The sequence below is a fragment of the Lipophrys pholis genome (assembly GCF_963383615.2).
Source record: "Lipophrys pholis genome assembly, chromosome: 14".
NCBI lineage: Eukaryota > Metazoa > Chordata > Actinopteri > Blenniiformes > Blenniidae > Lipophrys > Lipophrys pholis.
Genome location: NC_137633.1, coordinates 18,477,149 through 18,503,883, shown reverse-complemented (window position 1 = coordinate 18,503,883; position 26,735 = coordinate 18,477,149). Strand labels below are relative to the sequence as shown.

Genomic DNA, 26,735 nt, shown 5'->3' with positions numbered 1-26,735 from the left:
TATTAATAAAGTAGAACTTAAATTTTATCTGGTACAGGCGACTATTTACAATTATTTACAGAACCTTTGTATTGTGCAGACAAATGCCCAGTGTATAAATATTGCTATACTTCTTTTCTTTAAAAGACAACATGCTTTCATGTCATGTCGCACCAAAAACATCCCTTTTATCTTACTTTGGTGCAACATCGTCACCTCGAGTCTTCTAAACTGAAAACTACATCGAGAGTACATAAAGAAAGGATGTTGACAAATAACAGCAAGTGTTTCAAATGCCATATTCCTTTTGATGAACATATATCCTGAATGCACATGCTCATAAGCTCGTGCCCAAGCTCTGGAACTTCTGTCGTAGGCTTTTAACCAGATTGCTCTCTGAGGTCTTCCCAGCAGCCTTTGGTGCACTCTCCAGGCCGTCCTGACAGAGGTCGTGGTCTTGTAGTTTGACAGCGGAGCTGGTCTTGGCCGGTTCCTGCAGGTTTTGTACTTCATGAAGCGGGAGAGAGCCGAGCATGTGATCCAAGGAGCTCCACCTGCACAGCAGGGGATGAAGCTGGGACTGCGCCTCTACCGCCACACTCTTTTCAGCCTCTGGTCGAGGACAGTCCGTCAGACCTTTGTGGAGGTCTAAGCAGCTGCTGTATTTGACCGAGCAGCCATTGGATCCGTCTCCTGAGCACTCAAGAATCCCATTTTGCATCGTGTAGCTGCGGCCTATTTTAGGGTGTGGATTTGATGCGTACTTAGAGCGCAGCTCCTGAACATCAGGCCAGTGGAAGGTCTCTGACTGGGGGCTTTGTGGAGTAGTGATCGTGTCCTCGGAGCTGGAGCCGGAGTCGGGAGGTTGGCTTGGATCTGGAGATTGTACTTCATGGATAACTGCTTGCTCACAAGAAATCAAGGGCAATCTCAGGCTGGGTTTACCTGCACACACATGCACAAAGACAAACACAGAGAGCGCTCGTCAGTTATCTTTGTCTTATGAATTAAAGTCATATGCATAAAAAAAAAAAATCATTGTGTCAGTCATCGGAGTCCTATTTACCCCTTTTTCTCCTCTGCACCTTCTCCTCGTGGATAGCAGACATGCTCTTGACGCCTTGCTGACTTGCAGGTTCTCGGTTCTTCGACCACGCCATGGGTCTGTTGTTCTTAATGCGCTGGCTGTACTGACGAGCCAGCTGGAACACCTTGTTTTTCATCTTTCCCATGTCTTGTAGGATCTGGTCCTCGTCCATGCTGGCTCGGAAGCTGATGATCTTTGGTAGAACGCTGTGGTTACCACCTCGGTTCTCGGGACACGTGGGGGTCTTCGACAGTTTAGAGTCCTGACCAGATCCTCCCTCCACTGCTGGGGACGTTGGGACTGGTGTGGACATGGAGGAGCGATCAGAGGGAGAGAATACTTCACATTCCTCTACAGTCTGAAGTTGCAGCTCAGTGTACGAGTTGATATCTGACATCACTTCTAAATGTGAGTCATTCACGTTCTCCTCTAGAATCTGCTGCGTTTCTCGACTTTCCTCCTCCGTTTCCATGACCCGCCACACCTCAAGCATTTCGGACGCAGGTCTGAACTCCTCTTCCGACGTAGAAGCATCTGTGACACTGTGAGATCTAGCCTTGGCTTCGACGTGTGTCTGTGCTTCTATTTTGCGATGAACTTCAGTGTTTCGACACTTTTCTAATCCAGGAAGGTCAAACACAGACCAGGAAGTGGGCCTGTTGCGGGAAAGGCCTTTCCTTTGGACTGGAGCAGCCTTCTCCTGGGGAATACTGTTCAGCTGTCGACTCAGGTGTCTGACCAGACCTGCAGGGATGTAGGACAGACTCTCCCTGCGCTTGATGCTGAAGTTAGCGTCTTGGTGCTCCGCATGCTCGTAGTATTTTCTGATTTTGCGGATGAGGAGGCGATCTTGTCTGGAGAGAGTGGACCTGTGCTCCCCTTCAGCGTGCACGCCCATAGCAGTTTCCGCCAGAGGCGTCGACAGATTAACCGTAGAAGTGGCATGTGGCTCAGGTGAAGAGCAAAGCAACATCTCTGTGTGTTTCCCCAAGTCCATCCCTGCAGAAGGGCTCTGGCAGGCGTCATTGTCTACTGAAGGCGACGGGCAGGCGAGGGAACCCAAGTCCTCTGAAACTAGACTGCTGCGTCTGGACAGGCTGCTGATGAAGTGCTCCGCTATTGCACTGGCCTGGTCCAGTACGGAGGAAGGCAGGATGCTTTTGCTCCTTAAAAGCACTTCCTCTTCCTCCTCCGAGAGCTCGCTGTTCGTCAGTACACTCGCCTCCTCCACGGGGAGACCAGAAGAGTCGCTGCCTCCTTCCTCCTCACCGGTTTCTTGAGAGGTGTCTTGAGGTTCTGGCGTCTGGGTTTCTTGTTCAGAGTGGCTCACAGGAGATTCAGGGCACTGGGAGTAATCCTCCTCCAGATGGTTGCTCTCGTTCGCTTGGGTAGCGCAGCCTGGAGGACACAGATCCTGCACTGTGACCTGAAACATGACAGGAGGGTTTACAAAGGAGGACACAATGACTTCAAGGTGACAATCCAATAGTAAGTGCTCCCCATCCCTCATTAGCATAATGGTCCTCTTCAAAGTCATCTTGGTAGTTTAATCTAAAACATTCTCAATTAATCTTGATCGACACACTTGAGTTTCATCTGATAAATACTGCAAAGACACTGTGGGTGGCCATTTCTGTCACTTCCTGTTGAGTTCATGTGTGAATTTCTGTGTCTCTCACTGCTGTCTGCCATAGAGCTAAATTTGTTTCCAGGTGTTACTGGCAGCACCGGAGAGCCTGTAATTCCAAAGAAAAAGGGGCAGCTCCACGCTGTGCTGTGAAGATAACATTGGGAAGAAACAAAAAAAAAAAGCTGTGTCACGAAGTTACTGCTTATGATGATTGTTATGGGAACTGTAGCCGGCCTCTAAATCAAATGTTGCTTTTCGCAGAGGGAGTGCTGACCGCAAGACAACGCTATGTGAGTGGTGTTTTAATCTCCAGCTGGTACAAAAGTACAGCAGGCACTCGGATAGCTCCAGGCACTATTCAGACAGGCGATACAGAAATGCTGTGTTCATGGCAAAGGGAGTCTATTGAAACTTGCCTTTGTGTCTATTGTGGTAAAGAGCAGCTTCGCCTCATTTAGAGATAATAAATAATGCTAAATACACTTTTACGCGAAAATTAGATTATGTCAAAGATGGGTCTTTTTATGAGGACCGTGTGATTTTTAATTTATTACCTGAGTGCTGGGGGACTCCTTCACGGGTTTTTCCTCCTTTCCGCAAGTTTCTGCTTCTTCTCTTGGTGTCATTTCCACTTCAGCGCCATCTTTGCTCTGATCCTCCTGAAGAGGGTAAAACGCAGCATTCAACTAAATGTTTTCTACGCCAATGAATCCCTGCGATTGCACTGTGACTCAGTAAATGGCAGAAGCATTCTGCACAGCGGAGAAACACTATTTTATCAACAAGTGGATTCACATTGTAGCTGAAAAACTGACATTGATGTCTAATCATTTATATCCTCAAACAATGCTTTAATTAAACAAACCAAAAAAAAATTTAATCTTTCAAATTCCAAAAAGAGGAAACTCTAATTAGGAAATAACTACCAAAGAGCAAAGCCCTTATTATGATAATTATAATTTAATTACTTGACTACATTAACCTTTGAAGCCAAACATGTAGTGGAGTGCATTAAGATGCTGCTTCCAATGCAGATGCAGACGTGATTCTAACAGCATAAGCTCAATGAAAACACACTCAGGAGACCCAGCAAACACAGACAAGGGGGACCTTTAACTACTACAGAATAGTGCATGCACAGTGTGATGACCTGAACTCCAGCGCATGCAAAAACATGCACCAGGTAGGATTTTAATGTTATAAACATGAGTCAGATCAGAAGTCCATATCAGGGGATCAACCTGAGGTAATCACAGAGGACAGGGCAGAAGGAAGCAGATGTTAGAGGTGTTCATGAAGGAATAAAGAAACTGGGATCATGAGCCAAAGAGGGTAAAAGTGTGGGGTAAACCCAGAGAGAGGAAACCCGTGGGTGACAGAAACCCTCACCGTTGTGAAGTGAGTGGAAAGCAAAGCCCTCGCTCTATAGTGCCAGCAGGAGATGGCGGCCAGCACTGAGCTGGCAAAGTCGGCTACCTGGTCGTCTCCCATCAGTATATCTTGATTGTAACTCTCCTCCACCTCCTCTTCCGCCTCCTCCTCCTCCTCCTCCTCCTCTGCCTTCTCCTGCTGCAGCTCCCCCTGACTGGGTGAAGAGCCCAGGTTGGGGTCACTGCCAGCGGGACTGAGCTGCTCCAGAGGATCCATTCTGGGAATCAGATCTTCCAGACGTGGCCTCTCAGCCTGGGGCTGGCCTAGACTGGAGGTCAGCGTACCGACACTAGTGGCTGGTTGAAGGGAGCACCTGTCCCCCGGCAGTGCACCCTCACTGTCTGCATGCTGTGGCGTGAAGTCATAGACATGTGGTTTGTTATTGCAAGGCCAGTGCTAGAGCCATGTTGTGACTGCAAAGCTGTAAATGAAATGAAATCGTCATGAGCCAGCTGGAGCTCGGGGTGAGATATGGTTTTGCCGTGAAAGTCAAAATATGTTCAGTGAAGATTACGATTGGATTTTCTCATTTGGACTTTCTTTTTCTTTTTTACCCCAAGTTCAAATACCAAGTGTGAAGTGCTGAGTCCAAACTGTGCACACCATATTTCACCTCAGCCCAGCCAGCTAAACAAACTACTTTCCTACAGCCCAATAAAAGAATAGATTTGGAATTCAGATGCTTACCTTCAAAACAGCTGCAAGCGGAGACAAAAACAAAGAGGAGAGATGAATGAGAACATCAATAAGAATGAAAAACAAAAAAGAAAAAAGCTCGCTCAGATCAAATATTCTGCGACAAAACGAGACAACATGCATCTTGTACAATTATGGTCGGGACACAGTCTGTGCCCTCGCAAACAGGGGCCGAGGGAGGGAGTAGTTAGTCTGGCCCAGACTTAAGGGAGGCCCCGTGATTAGATAAATACCAATAAGAAGCATGTTTTGCACTGTGGCTCAAGCTAGACTTGATGCAATTAGCCCGGATGTGATGACCCACTCCCTCACCCAGATGAGACAGTTGACATGAAAATTGCTTCTTCATTACATTGCTTCAAAAATTGATCTGGACTGGGAGCAAAGGAGAACAGGAGGCAAGATACTCAGGTTTTTCTCTTTGGCGATGGCCAATTAGAAAACAGGAAGACACACACACACACACACACACACACACACAAACACACGAACACACACACAGGGCTGAATTTGACTATTGAAATGAGAGCGTGTGTGACAAAGCCTTCGGCCAATGTGGCATATAATTAACTTCATTATGGGTGAGGCAGAAGGGGGAGTGAGTGTTTGAGTGTGTGTTTTGATCTGTTTTTCAGGTGTCTTTGAAAAAGGGAACCAAGCAGAACTGCAGTGGCGAACTGCTCTTATACAACGGACATGAAATAACCTTGGTATGGAGTCGCAAGGCAGATAGACCGCTCGATAAAAACTGGAGAGCGGATCTCTCAAGGCTGGTAATAAATCTGCCCCTTTGTGTGCCTGAACCCGACAGACTATCAAGAGATGTAAAATAAATAAATAAATAAAAACCAACAATGCACTAACCTTTTGTGTTCCTTGTGATTTGTTTTGCCGGCTCTGAGAACAAGAAATCAAATAGTGGTCAGCGCTCTCGAGGTTTTAATCTTTCATACAGGGGAGCACTGTTGGGGAAGAAGATGAATTTTACCCGATCGTCTCCTCTCATTGCGTCCTTTATGGTGGAAGTCGTCACCATGGCAGGACTCTGTTTTCTTCAGCCTCTCAGGACTGTACTGATACTTCCCTGAATCTGGGCAGCACACGGAACAATCATTACAGAACAAAAAACTATGTTCTCCACAGACATCAATGAAATTCAACATGGAAAAAAAAAAAGCATCTCCTCATATTTTCTATTAAAAATGATCCACCCTTTCTTTCATTAGGAAGCATGGTTGCTAAGGCGACAGGTAAACCAGAGGCAGTGTATCTAATACTCACAGTTTGAATTATCCAGGATGGCTTCTTGTGCCTTTCAAAAGAGAAACAGCGTGTTTTAATAGAGAGCATTACTGAGGAAGAAGAGAAGAAAGAAATGGACAATGTTTTTCTCTACCCTCTGCGGGAGGATGGTGTTGTGATTCTCCAGGATGAGCCTCTTGATGTGATGAGCCCAGAGACGCTTCTCCTCTACCGACTTGGCCTGGAACAACAAGGACTTGTCATGAATAAAGATACGGCAGAGACACGCGTTCATACAGAGCAGCTGCAGTACTCAGGTGTGTGAGTGTAACAGAAGGAAAAAGTTTGGTCAACGCAGTCTGTGAATACATGAGCTGGACAGTCAAAAGTCTGATGGGCTTTTCACCGACTGTCAGAAAAACCTTGAAGAATTAAGCATCAGTTGTATTCAGCCCATGTGGAACAAATGCCAAGATAAAAAAGTGGGGATATCATACAAATGTTAAAACACAGGATATAGGAGATTCCATTAACCACCTCCCACCAGGAGGCCTGAATATCCGGGCAAAGCCAGAGGACAGACTCCTGATTTCCCCACAGTCCCTCCAGCAGCTCAGTGGCGCCCCGGTCTCCGGGTTGATAAAGTAGATCAAGGTTTTCCTAGAAGGGTTTGTCTAGTTCCAGGAGTTGGTGGTGGACAACAGTGTCGTCCAGCCGCTCAGACACGTGTCCTCTGTTCTTTCGATGCTCAACTCCTTCTCCAACGTTTGTTTCACACAGTGGTCAGAGCTGCTCCCTCAAGCTTTTCAGTGGATGGTTTTTCTCACCATTTATTACAGTTTGTATGCAGGGAAGCACTCGGGGAGCCGTTTAGGGTTTAGGAGCCTTTCTCCGGGACACATATCTCACCTTCAGTCACAAGCTTGTTTCTCTAACCTCTATCCACCATTGACTTACAGACACATGTTTTATTCTAAATAAACTGATATGCTATAGCAGTTGTGTCACGTATAAGGCCCCCGGAGGCTCCAGTACAGCCCTCCAAACCACCGAGCACCGAGAAGTTTAAATTCAAAGGTTATTGTGGCCTTAGTTCACCAGTCCGGCCCGCTCAAGATGAGATTGGGCTGTATGTGGCCCCTGAACTGTGCTATAGGTACAGCCTGCTAACCAGCTGGCCTCCACTCATGTAAATGAAACATCTCAACAGTAACAGCCCAAAATGAAATATGACGCATATTGACAAACCTTAAGACAAACTGAGTATCAGAATAACTCACTCCACTTCACATTAATACTTTAATACAAGTATTTCAAATAAAATTACATTAAAAATGAAATCTTTTTTTTTTTTTAGTTTTTTTTAAACGGTTTAATTATTTTGCTTGATAAGATGATATTAAATTCTGCTGCTTCTCCCTGGTCAGAGTGTCAACAAAGCTTGAATATTTCCACTGTGTTCAGCGCCAATATGCAGCCGCAATTGTTCTCTCTGCTGCGCGAGTTTTCTGACAAGAGTACAAGAGTGTACGCGAGGAGAAAAAGTTGGATGTATCTGTAAATAACAATTTCTTTCAGTCTGAAGCTCTCGTATGTGTCAGCCCACTAAATCTTTGGTCTTGCTGTCTATACCGGGTTTAGTGATGTGACTCACGCTTGCAGACGACTCAACGACTTTTTTCTTTTGGAGTGTTGCTTTCTTTATTTAGAAAATTCCTCATGTGTGATAAATTCGTCTCCCATCTCAGTGAACACTGAACGGCGTATTGATTTCATGAGGGTGGGGCCAGTTTTAGTCTGTCTGTCTGTCTGTGATCTGGATAAAATGCCTCCAGAATATGCAGCAGATCTCCAAGCTCCACAAATAATTTCCTCCTTATTTACTCTGGAATAACATTTCGTTTGCGATGCTCACTCTACATACCAACATGGTGTGTTTGTAAGAAAGGAAATCATAATTAAAAGTAATAATTGGAGTTTAAAACTATCATTTTTATGTAAACACAAATATTAGAATTAAATGTAATTTGAGGATGATTTTCCATTGATATGGAAGAGGATTTGCTCGGTGTGGGAGACACTACAAGACTGCAAAACTTTATTTATAATTTAGAATACATGTATTTACTGTGTTTTGTGCAGGCTACTGGTGAAGTAGCTTTGTTCTCCCAAGTAAATGAAAATAATCCAGCAGAAGGCAGTCGTATGTAAACCAGATGGGGGTTAGATCTTCCTTATGATCTCTCAAATCACACCCTGCTTACAGTTCATGTTTTCTATGATCACAATTCTACTACACAACAGACAGATTTATAAGGAAATGAAAACTAAATGTCTGAAAAATGTCCACATATTTAAAACAGATGAACACAACAGTGGACATTCCATGTCAATGAGGTAAAAGGGGGCAATTCTGCTTCTGGCTCAACAATGGATGTAAGTCACTTCAACTGATGAGTGGCTTCAAAAAGACTAGACCATATCCAGGTGTGTTTGATATTGTCTGTGGAGCACAATATGAAAGGTTACCAGATAATGATGAAGCCAAACTGCTTTTACCTGCACCGTATGGGGCTGCTTGGGATGCTTGAAATGGATCACACTGAAGAGCAGGGGATCCTTGGCGCTGTCGAGTAGCATTAGGGTGGAGCACTGCAACCACAGGAAGGCACATTAAGAGGACGGCTTCATCAAATGTAGTGTTTCATTATATCTTTGACACAAAGCTCAATAAAACTGCTTTCCTGTTCTATATATGTATATTCTCTTTTTCCTCGTATAAGGTTTTTAACATGAAAAAGTGTACCAAGATGTGGATTTTGTAGACGTAGTGTTCCCCTCTCTTCTTGGTAATGAGGAGCATCTTTTCGAAGAGGAAGAGCGTGCGGGTGTTCTTTGCCCTCAGCACATGAAAGGTGCCCTCCAGCACCAGTTCTCCATAGGTGGTCAGGTCGGGCCCTTTCCAGTTGATCAAAAGCGACTGGATCTCCTGCAGATAAACATGAAAGACACACACAGACCCCAAACAGACAGACTCCGGGTCAGAAATGCCAGAATGACGTCTGCTTTTTTTGGCAATCCTTATACAACACCCGGACAAAGGGAAGCAGCTCTATTGCTCCTTTGTCTTGAGTAAAAACCTACAAATTGGATCTTTAAAATCAAGATTCAGAAAATGTTGAGGTGGCGGTGTCAGTCTGTGACAGACAAATGCCCCTCGCCTGAGAATGTAATGCACCATTCCTTACGCGAGCCCTGCACAGACATGATGTGAATGCACATCTTCACAGACACTTTGGTATGCGTGTGCGGCATTTCCATCTGACCTGCACTCTCACAGCGTGTTCGTGCTTCCTCTTCATGTCGTTGATGTACCAGGCCACTCCCGTCATCGTGTCTATGGCCTCCTGAATGACCTCGTAGCCCTCCTCATCTGGGTCAAAGTGCTTCGCGATTTCCTTCAGAAAGACATGAAGGATGATTGTACATTTTGAGGTGGTTGTTCTCACCGATTCTTTTTGTGAGTTTGTAACGATATAGTTCTTAGCTTTTGGCAAATAAGTCATGATTGTGTGATGATTTGTGAGGAAATTCAGAAGGAAGACAGGAGGGTTCATTTTCACAGAGTTCCTTATTCATTATTATCATTTTAGAATGAATCCTGATCCTGAATGAGTGGAGTTTAGGAATATTAATCTCAGCTGAATAAAATATAAATGTAATGATTACGGTAATTGTTTACAGTGCAAACTTTCAAACAAACAATAATTAAACATCCAGATGTTCTGAAATATCAGTATTGAACGTGGCATTTTACAAAAATCAGAAAAGTCCTATCTCAGGGGACGTTTAGCAACGGCTGGTTCAAGACTGCATCATATCAACAACGTAATGAGTTTTTTTTTTTTTTTTATGTCTCTGCTATTATTTGCTATATTATTAAGTTTTCAGTTTAAGAAAATTGTCAGAAAAGTACAAACTGATCAAATCTGCAAAGTGAAAACTTGTAGATAGCGTTATGCTTTTGGTCCTCTATGGCTCTTAAGAGTAAAAAATAAAACTAAGTTAAACAGAATCATTGGAAATACCAGCGATGTACAGGAGGTCTCAGAGAGGAGGACATGGTGGCCATCTATCTTTAACTCTACTAGTCTTTTAATTTTCCTATAAAGCTCTTCACAATTTCTATATATTGTACTTATTTAGTGTCAAACCTCACGTGTCTGTACAGCACTTATTTATTCATTTCAATCTAATGTACTCTAGATTTATATTCTTTATGGACCAACGCTGCTAAGAATGCCCCCTGGGATTAATACTTTATTTCCATTCTATTCCATCATATCCAAGTCATTACTGGAAGTTTGGCACGTAATCAAAAAAAGAAAGAGGAAGTGTGCGTGGCTTGTGAAGCAATTGCTTTATGCTTTATTAGATTTTAAAATAGCTTTGAATAGCTTTAATCACAAAGATGATTGGAATAATTTTATCTCCCCATGTAATAAAAAAAGTAGACCAGAAGGGGGCACATTCCTCTCATCCCACCCCTTTGGTCAAAACGTGGGTAGTTTGAAAATCTCAGAATTAACGTCTACCGAGGGAGTGTGGTGAAGAAAAGCAGCAGTGTTGTGACAACACAGTCCCCCGGGACATTACCTGGAGGAGCAGGTGGTATTTCAGGATCCTCTGAACTGGCTTGAGCAGGTAGGAGCCCAACGGGAGGGAGCGCTTCAGAGCGGCCTGCCGGTCCCTGAAGAACTTGGCTAATGTTTTACTCCTCATGCAGTCGGTCAGAGCTGCCACTGAGCTGAAAACCAGCAGAGAACAACATCAAGCATCAAGAAGAGACCTATTTAAAAACAAAACAAAAGAAAAAACTGCAGTGACTTACTTGGGATAGTTGGTACAATACTGGGTGTAGATTTCAAAGTATTCACTCTGGGGAGAAGAGACAGAGCAGACTTTACCAGTGTGTCCTTCATTGAGTGAATCAGTGCTGCAGTAGATTAGTATGTGGGAGATGGTTCACCGACCTTATTTACAAAGCATTGAGCGATCGCCACGGGGTCGTTCTCACACATGTCCAAAGACTGCAGCAGTTCACTGAAATCACAGAACAACAACATATAGAAGCTCGGTGTTCAGATCGGAATACTAAAACAGCCATAACACACAACTCAAGAAAGAAACGGCTAGTGGCAACCATCAATAAATCAGTAATACCTTTGATACCCTTTATAGACTTTTCTCTTACCCTGGAGTGACATATGCTCTTTATAATGAAACACGCCAGAAGAGGGCGCCACACACTGCTTGCGCTGAGACTTGCACATAATACCAGTGATTTGCGACACTCAAAAGTGCTTCAAAAGCTTTAGAGATGCAGTTTCGCTGCTTGTTAATGAGTACTTAATCAGAGTTAAACATGCATGACAGAAGGAGGATGCTTGAGTGAGGGATTTGTGTGGAAAAAAAAAAAACACCGTAGGAGAACAGTTTTCATGAAAGGGGCCGTAAATAAAGAGTGTTTATTTAACATAACATGAAAAGAGGACAACCCACAGCACTTTAGACTTCAGATTCAGATTAAAATCCAGCTGGCTTGACTGAAACCAGGAAAATGTGCCAGCACCTTCACGGCACAATGAGAACAATGCCAGTGTTAAGATTTATTATGGACACGGAGTCAACGTTTATTTACACTGCGTGACTGCATGCATAAGGATAATATTCAATACTGGAAGCAGGTCAAGTGCTACTAAGAAATACAAAATACAGGCTAAAAGAGAAGTTACATATTAGTTTCTATTAAATGTAGACAAACTACAGAGAAAAACGAGCTCATGAGTCAGTGACAGTAAAGCACATGTCTTGAGCTGAACATAGATTATACCGTACAAAAACAGATGACTCATGTATTTTTTGGGTGAATTTCTATTGCAGCACTAATCTGTTTTTCGCTGGACGGCCTCCAACGCTGTTGTAATACTTAGACAAATGTGGCACCTGTTCGTTGGCTGAACCAGGGATTTCTCCACCAAGAAAATACTACAGTAGAAAACAGTATCAGGGTTTTGTTGTGAACTCACAGTGCTCACAACTCCCTGCAGTCCTGTGAGAAAAGACAAAACACCTCCCGTCTGAACGAGACACTACAAGGTCCTCCGAATCTGAAATGTGTCAACAGCTTTGTCTTGAGCACAGCTGGGTACAATGTCAGGATAAAGTAAAGAGAGAAGGAGCTTTGCTTCAGTTCTTTCCCAGCCTGGAGGCTCCTCAATATGAGAACGGAGAGGAATGTTAATGTGTGTTTTGGCAAGTGGTGTGGTCACCAATGAGCATGTGCCGACACAGAAAACGAAATGTAAAGCTGCAGCTGCGGCCGCTACTTCCTACAGCTTTCACATGATTTCCTCAAAGCTCCCGGGTGTCACGTTTCGTCCCGCATCTGCTTTCAGTCATTGAGAGGAGCGAGATAAAAGTGGTCAAGCATCATCCGTTCTCAACCGTTCTGATAAGCTCTATCATGTAACTGTGGCGTGTCATTTTACACACACATTAAAGCTAACAAAAACATTCCTTACCCCAAAGGAATTGTAGTGGGAAGTAATTACACCAGCGAGCAATCACAGCCTCCATTCAACTGTGAATTTAACCACAGCGTCTCTTCACAGATGACACGAGGGGACTTTATTTTTAACCTTTATAAAAACAGACACTAGTCTTCATAGTAGGTGAGATGCTTTACCTGTTGAACTCATAGATGTCCTCTATGTTTCCAAAAAGGCCACACACTTGCTCCGGACGTATGGGAAGGTTGCTCATATCGATAATGTGTGCCAAATAGTCCTGGAGGAACAAAAAAACATAAACAAAACCAGTGGATTGAAATCTGTTGAATGAAGCGTCATGTAATGTCCACATTCCTTCCAGCAGAGGGAGTATTCACACAGACAATCAGCTCTTTTCCCTGTAAACCTCATATCTGTGCAGTGTAATGTTTTCACATCATACCTGCTTTAACTAGATTTAAGTGCAGTTTTACAAATGTAGGTCTTTACTTTGATAAAAAGGTTTCCTCATGAATTCAGTGAGTGATGCAGCGCCACAACGGTCCTTTTAAGGTTGTGGTCCAAATACTTCGAAAGAAGCTGTGCAGCAACCAGACCACTGACATCAGCAAAGTCTGTTTCCCTCCCTGGACTCCCTCCGGACCTCAGGAGTTTTCAAAAAGCCTCCCAACATCTGGATTTTCTCCCTCTCTCTTGGTCAATCACACACTCATGTGGCAAACAAACAACTCTAAACAAGTGCCAGGTTAACGAGAAGCAAACATGCACACACGCGGCGAATAAACAGGGAGCAAACCGGTAAACAGTCAGCGCACATGCCCAGCCTGCCAGATGATGTGGTGCAAATAGACCCGGGGTTAACAGGTCTGCTGGACAGCCCAGATTAGGAGAGGAGTCAGGACTTCACACTGCTGAATGAGCTGCAGCACGCTGCACGGGGAATTCCTGCACAGCCGGAGCAACGCCGGCATGCAGTCAGCAGGGCGTCTAGGAGTCTCTTATAGAGAAACTCCCTGCTGGCGCTACACTGTACACATGTGACCTTTGGCACAACGTCAACATCATGCACTGTTCCTTTGCAGCTTATAGCCTGACAAGCCGTTTGTATGACAGCTGAGTCAAATTGTTTAAGAATGACCTTTAACCTTATTCTTAACTGTATACGAATCAAATATCCGGTTCCGGTCACTTATAACTACCATATGCAGCTTAATGTCAAACTTCAACATGTTAAAAGACACGGATCAATCAAACCTTTATTGTTATTGTCGACATTTGACTGGAATTTTCTGCATTTTCAACGTCAGAGCTGCTTCATTATTCATTATGTCGAAAAGGTCACTTAGTAAAACTGTTTGATTGCACGTCAAGCCTATAGAGGCAGCATAATACTAGAGAGCCACCAGTTCCCACACAAACTCTTTCTGCAAAAACAACAACAACAAAACACTTGTGTGCATGTTGCACCATATTCAACCACTTTGTAATTATTGTCTGCGGTGAATGTGAAGTATGAGTTTTCATTGTATTCAGCTTCAAGTGATGAGTTAAGATTAAGAGTGCAACTCATAACATTATTACACTGTTACAGTTGATAACATAGGCACATTTTTATAAATGTTTTTTTTTTTTATGTCATGTCAAACATGATCAGAGCGCTATTAGCTGGCAAATATTTGAAGGTTGACGCACAATAACTAGCCAAGCAGTTCAATGAAGCAAATGTAGTTATTGGTGGAGAAAGTTTTGGACGTGTGTATTGTGTAAATGTAAAATAACAGGCTTTTTCTTTCAATCTTCCACCACTTCTTTCAGGTTGAGAAATGAACAATTCACCACCTAGTGTCCAGAAGTGGTATTACAAGCCCTCTAGATTTTTGTAATTTGCTTCTTCTGTGGTGAAAAACGCAAGTCCTCTACACAGATCATCACGCATAATGCTTCTACATATTGATATTATTTGTATCGGACATTTTAAGATTCTTAAAGATGCAGAGTATTTATGCAGCTGCAGTTAATAATGCTCTTGTAATTTATTGTTGTTGTTTGGTCATTTTAATCTCCAATGTGTTGGGACCTCCTTGAAAACAAGATGATACGTCTTATTCTTGTGAATAAACTTTTTAACAATAACTGTGATTAATCTGTGAGCTGCACACTTTCTAAAAACAATGAGCACCGGCCGCATTCTTGTTTCAACAGTGTTGGACTTTGGGTGTGTGAAGGGAGGTCTTGGGGGTGTATTCAGGCACGTGAGACCGGCTGGAGTCTTAACAGCTGTTCTCCAAACGTTATCCCACGGACAGACAGCTGAGGTGGACGAGCCTTACAGCTGCTCATAAATTCAGTGTCATTATCAAAGTGGAAGCTTTCAAATTAATTTGTTACAGAAACTTGCGGCAGTTTCACACGTCTGCGTCGGATCAGAAGCTCCACGTGAAATCGAAATGAGCAGCGTGGAACCAAAATGGCCAATATGACATCATAAAAAGATAGACGATACATCTGGATTCGACTGCGTTCCCACACTGCAGCTCATGGAAAACCCAATTGCTTTCTTTTCATCTGTGAGCGTTCTTTTTTTGGTTTGCTTCAAAGATGGAGGTGTTTGTGTTGGCTGGGAGGTCCTGAAATAGTGGCTGGAGCTTGCAGCAGGGCCTGGGCGAAAGGGGGGGGGGCTGCTCTCTCTGCTTCAGTCAAGCGACATAGTTAAGAGTCCTGGAGGTGCCAGTCGGGAGCAAGTTGCTACTTAAAGCTGCACCAGAGGCGACGCTCCCTCCGACAGCACCGTCTGAGACAAGGTGAGGAGCCGCGCAGGTCGGTTTACTGCCAGCCGCGCTCTGAAATGCCTCGTGTGTTAAAGTCATTACCCGACTGCAGAGTACTCACGTTTCTCTGAAAAATAAAACAACAGACCTGAGGAGGTTTTTTCTGTCTAGAAGCCGTTTGCAGACTAAGAAAAGGTGGAGAAAGTGGTGTGTTTAAAGCAGGGATGTCCAACTCACTTTAGTCCACATACAGCCCAACCTCATCTAAAGTAAAATATTAGCATGAGTAAAATTTAAATACAAGTCTTTGGACAAATGCAGATATTTCTTTTGGTTATAATTAAAATCCATTGTGAAAAAACTTCCCTTTAATTTAATATATTTTTTTTTTTTACAAAATCTTAAAAAAGTAAAAACATTTCAAATTAATGCTTTGTATTTTTTAACAATGCTTCTTTTGCCAAATTAAGTGAAATGTCCAGAAACCCCTTTTTTTTTTTTCCATTTGGCGGAATTAATCTTTGATCCTAAAGCAACTTTCCATTTTCACACTGGTTCATTTTCTCTCCTGTATCACTGATTTATCAACTCAGGCCTCTGTGTTGTGATTTGTTTGCCACTATTATTAAAACACTAGTTAAGTACATTACTGATGACTTGTGTTTCATTCAAAATGTCCGGCCTTTTTTTGTGATTTTCATAACTTACAACATTCATCTGGACTGTATTGGACCGTATGTTTGACAACTTGTTTGACATGAGCTTTTTTACTATTTTAAACCTTTATCTTCCTATTTTGTCACTGCTTGGAGGACTTTGCACAAGTACTTCTAATAACCACGACGCCTGTAAAATAAAAAGAACTACCAGAAAGCTTTGTTCCCGTATGAGTCACTGCGGACCGCAGTACGACTGCTCATTCACAGACATTAGCCACTGTGTCACACATTTCTAACATGCACAATCAGCAACACTACAGTGCATCCAGACATTAAAAGCTGAAGCAGTCAGTGTAAACAGTGCAGAAGCACTATCTCTTTGCACATTTCTCGGCAATTCTGCAGGGATATAATCTGAATAAAAGGTGTTAATTAAGATCGTAGAGCCCAAAATTGATCAACAATCCCGTTTGAGCACAGATATGAGCACAGATCATGATCCCAGGTAACCTTCACTGCGCTGTAAGTCTGCATCAGAGTCAAACAAAGCAGCCAAGTTCTGTAGCTGGTAAAATCTATAAATCACTAAATGTCAGCCAAATGCTCTTTTCAGACACCGATTGGTTTCGACGGTGACTAAAATAGCACAGATACTGGTAAAGAATGAAGGAAAATCCAGAGTGTGTTTTACAAGTAACCACAAACAGCTGCTTAAAACACAGTCGACATTATTTGCTCTCAACAGTCGTTCAGTAAAACTCCCTTCATCTGGCTCCCGTCGATCCAGATTCAGTAAATCAGCTCTAAAGAGTTCTGCAGACATGGAGTCATAGCTGCGTGTTAGTCCAAGTCAAACATGTGCTTCATACACACAGAATATGGGTGATTTATACATTTTATCATAAAACTGTTGGCATGAAGCGGACATCCACTCACCTCCACGATGCTGCGCAGGTCCTTCACATACATGCGCTCCGTCTCAATAATCTCCATGACAACACGGTCCACATAGGTCAGCTTCGGATTAGGCGCCATGGTGTCAGTGACGACGGGCGCGCCGGGTACACGAGGTATCTGACTGCTTGCCTTCCTGCTGGCGGTGGCGTTGTTGTTGTTCCACTGCTTCACCTTGGGCTCCAGCAGCTGGAGCCAGCGGCTCCTGGAACCACCGAGGGTGGGACTCTGCCCCACCGCCTGCTCTCTGGGACTTTCAGCCGGGACCAGCTCCAGGTCGATGTCCTCCTCACTCTGTATGGGCGGCGTTGTAGAGGAAGGAAGCGCCGCCGTGCTGCCAAAGAGGCTGCGGCTATCACGGGACGAGCCAGAGGACAGGGAGGACACCAGGCTCACAGGACGCTCGCCCTCACCATCCGGCGGCTCCACGCACACGTGGCTGTCACAGTCCGGTCCCAAATCCAAGCTTCCCTGGACATGGTCACTGGCGGCGAGGGGCGAGGACAACTGAGGAGATTCTGGAGGTGAAAGAAAAAGAGGGAACATTTTAGAGTTCGCAAACCAAAAAGAGGCATTGTAGACTGTTGAAGGCCACAAATTGATATGGAGCTCTTAACCTGCAGAAATCAGTGCAATGCTTGGTCACAGGATGGAAAACAGGATAACGCTGTGGGTGATGTTATAATTGAGCTTTTTTCCCCCTCACAGCAAAAGAAGTATTAAATTCCAGGCTCAAGGTCTTTTGTGTGAAGTTTGCATGTTCTCTCTGTGCAAACTACTTTAATCTATGATGGTTAGATTGCCAATTCAAATGCATGCTAATTAGAATGCATCATGGTTCTGACCGGGTTGTAGAAATTAGTAAGCCGAGACATCGTCTGCCTGTATGTATGTGGAAACCTGTTAAAGTTGTACCCTGCTTTTTGCCAAGTCAGCTCGAATTTGTTCCAGCTCACCTTCAGCCTAATTTGGATAATGTGGGTGTATAAGGTGGATGAATGGGTGGATTGTAAAGAATATGTTCCTTTTCTTCTTAGAGACATTAATGATGACGTTTTTTTGTTTTTTTTACTGTTGGCTACTCTACAGGCACCATTAGAGGGTTTTAAATTACTGCTCTTAGTCTGTACATTTATATTGCTCATATGTTTAGGTTTTGTTAATAACTTTCTGTCTTTAAACATATAAACCAAATGGGATGATCTTTAGTTGCGTTAGAAGGCTGTACTATACATTAAAGACACGTCTGTAGCGTTAACATGAAGATAAATTATTGTAACTACAACTACATGTCTGATAAGACGGGTTCCCTCTGCTGCATCAGCACACCATCTACGGGCAACTACCGTTAAATGTTATTTTCGAAATGCCGTAGCGACACTGAACAGACTCCCATCGCGGCAGCAGTGACAGACAGCTCAGACTTCTGTGTTCCTGCTCCCAGGCGAGGGCTGGTTTACAGTAAAATTCCTCCCTCAATCATTACTGACACGGCCTAATTGCAACGCTGCATATTCTATGGAAAACCCGGCCATTTCCTGCTGCTCTCCGGACTACTGAAGGCTGAACCCTTGGAAAAACAGAGAGGCAGAAAAATGATGGGAAGAAAAAAAAAAAGAAGGTTGAGAGGACAAAGAGCTTTGTTTAAATGCATTTACGGAGCTCCGTCTGAATTGAAGAGAAATTGAATCCATATTCCGTTTCATATCCTTCCTGGCCAGATGGAGGGATTTTCCTCACTAATGGTTCCTAAATATATGAAGTCATGGTGGAGTGAGAAGGTTGCACTGAGCGGCCACTGTGCAGAAAGCTCCATTTCCTGAAATCCTTTTTTTTTTTGGGGGGGGGGGGGGGGGGGTCAGGACCATTCTGAAAAGTGGGAGAAATGGCGCTTTGTCGTGTAATTGGTCTTCAGACTAGTAAACTGAAATCCAAGAGGCACAAACCATCATTAAAAAAAGCAGCCGAAATGTCCCAAGGAATGGATATTGCCATGTGGGAAAGGCGAACATACATAAATTGCCGCTGATGGCCCACATGTGTAAGTTGATGTCATGAGCCTGAAATGCCCTCGATTTTATTGTTTCTACTCATGTGTTGATAATCTTTCAGTCTAAATATCTTGTGGATCTTTGGTCAGTGTCCCAGGGCTGTAACACAAACCTGATGTGGAAGAAATAATGTCTGATATCAGTCAGAAACAGACTGCAGCCACACACGTTCACCTTCAGTAAACCTGCTAACTTGACTTACGAGCCAGAACATAAAATGCTTTTATGGTTCTGCTGGGGATAAATCATCTCAAACAAGCCATAAATCTCATATATGAACATAAGATGTGAAGAAAATTAGGGATTTATGAAGTTCATTGTGTAGCAGGATGATGGGACTTCACATGAAAAGTCAAACTGCCTTTGAGTTCATTCAGACACACACACACACACACACACACACACACACACACACACACACACACACACACACACACACACACACACACACACACACACACACACACACACACACACACACACACACACACACACACACACACACACACACACACACACACACACACACACACACACACACACACACACACACACACACACACACACACACACACACACAAACTTACGTCTTGGCATCACGATACTTTCCATGAGTCAGTATTGAGCTCATGTTGTTCTTGCGCTACACAACTTGCCCCACAATCCACGCCGAGCAATCCCGACGGCACGATTCCCAAGCACCATCTCACTTAGCGAGGCAGATGAGCTGGCAGGCAGGAGCTGACCACCAGAGAAAGCTCTGTTTACACTCCGTGACAAATCACAGGGTTGATGGTGTAAAGGGAGTGTAGTAGTGAGCTATTACACTCACTACGCCACTGCCAGTCAGAACCAGGCATCTGCTTCCTTTCCCGCTCCCGTCTTTTGGTTTTGAGCTTGGCTCGTCTGGCATGTGAAACTCCCTTCCTCTTTCCATCTCGCCCTCCCACTTTAATAACGCCGCGATGCTGCAGACAGTTTAAAAGGAGGAAGAGGAACAGCACAGTGCGCACCAAGCTCAGCGTCCACACTCCACTGCACAGTGCAATTACTGACATCTCTCACTGACCTCGGGGGAAGTAACAAATGATCACACTCACTTCACTGTACTTAAGCAGCAATGACATCGCAATGAAATTATTCCCTAATGACACCAATGTCATTGTTGGTAATTAGTTACTTCATACGATTCTGTTCCAACACGTAGCCTTTAGACATCAAAGTGCTCTCGTTCTTTTATTTTTGCACCGACACAAATTATTTACTTTCCCCCCTTCCTTCGTCCGTCACCCGTGCGAGCCCGGACACGTCTCGGTATGAAATCGTTTCCGGGGCTGGAAGCACACACAAAATTGTAATTGATATTCTTTTCATGCAAGTATGTAATGATACTCAATTTTGTACTAGTTAAATACAACTTACACTGTGTAATCTGCTTGGCTACTATTCTAATCATTATTTAGTATGACCACAATTGGAATTGACATGTAAGCCTTGTGATTTACATTTTTGTTGCCAGTAAGCCAATTCTGTTAACAGAAAGGTGAATAGTCCCAATCTTAATAGATCTGAGAATAGTCCTTTGGGGTAAACTGTTAAACTGAATCAAAAAGCCTTTTACTGAGTAAATGTAATTGAAAAGTAACTAGTTTGAGTACTCCTTCACATTCAGGTTGTGTTTATTCTGTGTGACGATTGTGTTGGAGTTTCCTCTCACAGTCCAAAAACATATATTTGGTGACTCTACATTGCTCATAGGTGTGAAAGTGAGTATGACCCTTGTTAGGATGAAGCAGGGGATGAAAAAGAAAAAAAATTGATGAATACATTGTAATTTATGAGTACAAGTGAATCACTTTAACGACCAAGTTGGATTTCCATTAGAGGGGACTTAACTATAGTGAGTCGTGACATTCTGGAGGCTAATGTTGTTGTTGTCCATGCATGTGCAGGGGAACTGTTTACTACGGTCGTGGAGCGCATGAGTAGTAGCATATATTTCAGAAAAGTTGTCCGTTTTCCCCCCATGTCCTCAAAGACCAGAACGTTTTTAGAAAGTTCCATTTCCAATGTCTCCAAACACTGTTGTCACATAAGCGGACACCCAAAACGCAACCAAAGTTTTCCGTTTTCACTTGCAAACGTTGTTGTGTACGGGGCTTTAGTGGTACGTCATTTCAATTTTTCCTGAGTTTTTGCAGCTCTAGTTTAAAAAAAAAAAAAAGCCCACACATCGTTTAACTGGACTAAAATCTGAACACTAATTCTCCAACTTATCTGAAGAGTCGGGCTCATACACTTGAGTACAGCACCACTTCAGATACAGACTCAGACAGCGGGGATTATCTGCAGCTGATACCACATACCACATGTTTTAGGGGAAAACATCAGTGGTGGGCCGAGCGTTGCCGATGTTGAAACAGGCTGCACAGAGGAATGCAAAGGACCTGGTTGTCTAAGATAAGCCGAACGCCTGGTACCGAGCGACACAGAGCAAAGCGTTTCCAGCCGACGTGACGCTTTGAACAAAGACATCAAGCAAACAGTCTGCATCCCTTCTGCCTCATTTCCCTCCATCACTTTTTTTGATGCTCTTCCCTCAAACTACCTAATAATTAGTGATCGCCGTCACACAGACAGGTGTAAAAAGCAGTGTCTGACTTTGACTGGTGCCACAGAGTCTGTTCAGCATGCGCACATATATATCACTAATCTCTGAGGGATGCAGAGCCGTGCCCATAACTGCGCCACCCTCGTGTCAGATGTGGAGAGAGAGCTATAAAGTATCCGCGGTCAAATTTAGCCTTTCAAAAATATACACACAGGATTTTAGTTACGGAAAGAATGATTGGCCTGCACTTTACAAAATAACTAGTTTTTTTTTAAACAATATACATTTTTTTAAGGCCAATATACACGTCAAATACATTTAACCTCAAATAATAGGAATAAATCAACAAAGTAACTAATGTCATCTTAAAGATTTAATCCCATTGGTATCTCTTCTAAAGTTATCAAAGATGCCCTGTTTGGACTTGCAATATAAGTTTGCATCACAAGATGGTGCATTGAGTCATTTAAAGAAGTCGCCGGAGGGACAATGAACAGAAGAATGGGTAAAAAATCTTTTTTTTCACAGATTTATAAAAATTTACCCACCACATATCGCCTAATATTACAGCTTAGCCTCAAGAAAACACATACTGAGTGGAGTGCAATCGCCACATGTCAAATTGTGATATTAGCTAAATTGTGAAAGTTCACTGCAAGTAACTATAATGAGCAAAACTCTTGAAAGTCAGTACTAAAGTGATGCAACACTGTAACCCTCTTTAAAACAATATTAGGCATAAAATGAAAGCAGAGTGGGCAGAAAAAGCTTTATTTTTTATTTATTTATCCGTTTGAAAAAACATTGTATGAATGTATAAAACCAAGTGTCCAGAGAGCACATGTCTATAACCAGGTTCTTTGTGCTTCTGCACTGTTAACAGCGCTTGGTCAGTCGTGGGAAAACCCAAAGAACACATCTTGTCATGCAGAAGCCATTTGCTCTTAGCGGGTACAAACTGATCAAAGATAAAGTTTTTGGCCGCTTTAAGGCAATTTCTCACTAAAAACATGACGATGTGGAAAAAAGAATAAGCTCCTGGAATTCATCCTTTAAAGTTCAAATGCCAGTGACGTACTGGCGATAACTGCAGGGAAAAGTCTATAAAAAGAAACTGCCACAAGAGGGGCAGTAAGCACCATGTACGAGTTCAAACCATCTGTCAGCTGCAAAACCTCTAATTGGCTGAGGAGGTCAAATGTAGCATCTGCACAATCACATGTACTCATGAGCATGTGTGTTAACTGTTTTCGTAGGTGACAAGTGCTCTTTAAACATTTCATGGTCGTGTTGGGAGCAGGTGAAGGTCCTGTTCCAATGGTGCCAGCATGCAGAGCGTGAGCGAAGCTTTGTATCGCATCCACACATTTTAAAAGAAGCTGAACCCATTCAATAACACTAAATCATATCTTAATCGCAATGGTGGCGGAGAGCATAAGGTGTGTGGACAGTTAAGTATATGTTCCAGGAAAGAAAAATTCCATTTCAGCTGAACCAGGAATGTGAGTACACACACACACACATACACATACGAACGCATGCACACACACAGACACAGACACAGACACACAGCTTTCAACCTCAGCTAAACACAGAACTCCAACTGGCAAGCATCGATTTTGATGTTAATCCAGACATAACCATTAACCAGGGACCGAGGGAGAGTCAATCCACACTTCAGCGAGCCGCTTAACCTCAATAAATCAAAACACTTGTGCAAAGAGATTTTAATGCGTTAAAAAAAAAATGTTCTAGAGTCCTCAGCATTATTGTAGAAAAAGCAATTCTACCCTGAATGACAGGAAAAGCCGCTATGAAATGATTCGATATAACTTTCATTTTCATGACTAATAAGATAAACATAAAAGGCATAATATATTTCTGATTATACGGAAAAATATCAAATATACAGAGGATTCCAGGTTTTATCTAATGGGAACTAGTCATGTTTTTAAAGATACACCTATCCCTTTATGAAGTCACGTTGAAATACACTTCTTCGTCCATCAATACATTTTCTGCTGTGCAAAGTTAAGACACAGATTTATAACAGTTTGTTCTATCACTCCAAAGCTGCACAGCATGTTTGTTCCCTGTTATTTGCCTAGTTAATATTTTATTTGTTCACCCCACGTCTCTTTAAAATAAACATAAATTCTAATGTATCTTTGATTACTCATTAATATTTTGCAATTAATAAGAACTTGGGGTTTCCTCTTGTTGTAACAGATGTGATATTTATATCAAAACATAGAGAAATGTTTATAGACTCTTATATATTAGTTTTGAAGGTTGAATAAGTTTCCTGGGTCCAGACAAATTTTACATGATGGGATTTGGACTAAAGTGGCTCTTTTCACTATGAAAAGATTGAGACTCCTGCTCCAGAGACTGTGTGGTCCTAACGGATTACATTAGGTCAGACACTTGTGTGAACAAATTACTAAAGTTGTTGCTAAAAGCAAAATGGTTGGAATTCCAGAAGAAGAAAAAAAAAAAAAAAACCTCACACACCCGAACCCCTCATTGTAATTCTTTAAATTCCAGTTTCCTGACTGTTAAGCCGAGTTTACCATTTACAGACAAAGGTGTGTTAATGCTACAAGCAGGACCTCCTGTCTCTTTCTTTTGTGTCTTTCCTGAATCCAAATCCCCCCTGGAGTGCCTGCTTTCATGCAGTTCCGCTGTACATTTATCCAACTCGTGAGGGGTTATTCAAAGTAAAATATATATATATACACGATTTTTAACAATGCAAGTGTTTAAATGTATAGAAAACAAGTACATAGAAGTCTAATTTAAAAAAAAAGCTTAAGCCAGTGCTGTTCAAAGTGTAGAGTGGTTCCCTAACCCAATTGTTATTTTTTTCAATCTGAAGTATATATAATCTTAAGATAAAAAAGATAAAAAGAAATAAGCCGAGTAAAACTATTTATTATTTTAGTAAAACATTTTCAAAACATATAACAGAGACACTTTGTTTAAATAAAAACAGCTTTAGACTAAACCATTAGAACAGTTGCAGACTATAAATAAAGACTTAAGCTGTGTTAACGTAGGAAAGTCTGCTACTACTGCGCACACGCACTTCGACCGTAGTAAATAGTTCTTCTGCACATCCGCAAGTCGATGGACAATAACAACAACGTTTGCCTTCAGAATGTCATGACGCCATAGTTTCATGGGACTTGGTCGTTTTATAGTTGAGTGTTACCGTAATAGTGATCCAGTTTCATCGTCTGACTATATGAATGTGCACTCGCCATTATCAATGTTCATAGAGTATTGTTTTCTAAACTCGTGTGTGGTTTTATTACAACATGCATCAAACATGAAAAAGACATTGTTTTCAGCATTTTTGCCTAATCCGTCTAAGCGGACATCATTTTCAAAATGTTGTCGGAACTTATCTGAAATGCAAAAACGATGCGTTTTCACTTGAAACGTTGTTGTGTAAACGGGGCCTTAAAAAGGAACCAGAAGCTTCAACCACCTTTAATTTGACACATCTACTGACAGCTCTGAGATAATCACTCACTTTGAAAACTCTTGAACAAACCTTTTGTGTAATTGTTTCAACTAAACCCAATTATTTGAGTGTGAGGAAAGTGACTAAATCCTTCAACATGTTTTCTCACTTGAAAGCGACGAGACGTTGTCTTAAAAAGCAGAACACTGACTAATCGGCCAGCAGCGGATAATGTCGAAGCCTGCGCTTATTTCCACTTCAGTTGATCAGACGGTGAACAATGCAGACAGTATATGAACTTGTCTGCCTCTGACATCATGGTTACATGGCCGACACGCAGGGCCTAATAAGGTGGTGAGCTGAAACACTAAAATGAATGCTGCGGCACCTGGTTATTACAGTTTCTAAAAGAAGATGGTATTACGCACAAGAGGCGATCTCTATCTATCTGAGGTTGTTGGTATATGGACAACAAAGCATTCCTCCTGATGAACTTTTTTTTTTTTGAGCATTCTTGCTTGACACAAAAACGTATTTCTAGTTCGTGTTGTGTTCTTTGGCAATAAGCTCCAATATCTCATGTACATCAGAGCATCCTTGCATAATTCAAAGCAGCTATGACGTGAGCTCTTCAGTCCAAACCCTGTTCATGCAAACCAGTGACTATCAAGATAACCATGCAAACTGTACATCTCCTACATTTCCTCCCACGTCTACAAAAAAACCTCCTCCATGTACCAGTGGATTGCGTAACAAAATTTGTGCTCGCCCAACACAAATAAGCTTGATAACAATGTCAGGTGAAGATTACGGGGCAGGTTTCAAACTGCAGCGTGGAAAATATTACAAGCATCAAGCAGGAAAGAGATCATAAACATCCATGCCAAGGTGCAATAAACATACGTATGCTTGAAATGCCAATAAAACCTTTTTTTTTTACCAAGACACAGCCTCTTGCAATCAAATTACATATTAATGTATTAATTCTGGCATACCTTAGAGAGTACAGTGATGGGATTTGTTCAAGAAAGCTGAAAGAGCGGTGAGCCGGAGCTTAACAGAAGATTTCTAATTCACGTTTCCTCTTCTCAGCCTCCTCTAAACCCTCCGACTCCTTTGACCAGACTTGTAAAGTGATGAAGGATGAGTGTGTCCCTCTCGGTTAAAGCGAGCTGTAACTCAAAAGAGACACACCTGCATGACTATTTCAGCTAAACCGAACAGGACACAGAGTACAGCTCCATGCGGTCGTGGTATACTTCCCTCTGTTCTTCCCGTGTTGTGCCCTTTTGTTTTCTAGGCAAATAAGCAGCAAAGAAAGGGGAACAACACAGCTTAAGTTAATTCTCAATATGCAAATTTTTGTCTTTTTCTCTCAACAAAAGGGGCACATAAGTAGGTGTATGTCATCTCTATTTTCCTGTTGTGAAAGAAAAGTCAGTTTGCAGCAAACCTTTTGGATATGTTTCCTGTGGCCAGTCCATCGTTTGCATCAGAGATGGGTTTTACAACAAAGAAAGTGGTGTATTGGAGAGAGTAAGAGTGACAGCACTGAGGATGAGGAAAGAAGGGAAAAGACAAGCCCT

The 26,735-nt window shown here is 42.6% G+C and overlaps 1 protein-coding gene across 1 annotated transcript in view; it reads right to left on the bottom strand.

Annotated features, from left to right (window-relative positions):
- Window positions 1-227: 227 nt before the first annotated feature.
- The window catches only part of LOC308119716 (pleckstrin homology domain-containing family G member 3-like), a 36,529-nt gene continuing 10,021 nt past the window's right edge, over window positions 228-26,735 (bottom strand). The window contains 16 exon segments of the mRNA XM_080479866.1: window positions 228-924; window positions 1,046-2,492; window positions 3,251-3,355; window positions 4,086-4,481; window positions 5,686-5,720; window positions 5,812-5,913; window positions 6,105-6,135; window positions 6,220-6,306; window positions 8,625-8,717; window positions 8,872-9,054; window positions 9,392-9,523; window positions 10,722-10,872; window positions 10,957-11,003; window positions 11,099-11,168; window positions 12,814-12,914; window positions 17,001-17,536. Coding sequence (XP_080335992.1) covers window positions 317-924; window positions 1,046-2,492; window positions 3,251-3,355; window positions 4,086-4,481; window positions 5,686-5,720; window positions 5,812-5,913; window positions 6,105-6,135; window positions 6,220-6,306; window positions 8,625-8,717; window positions 8,872-9,054; window positions 9,392-9,523; window positions 10,722-10,872; window positions 10,957-11,003; window positions 11,099-11,168; window positions 12,814-12,914; window positions 17,001-17,536 — 4,124 coding nt within the window. The 3' untranslated portion in view covers window positions 228-316.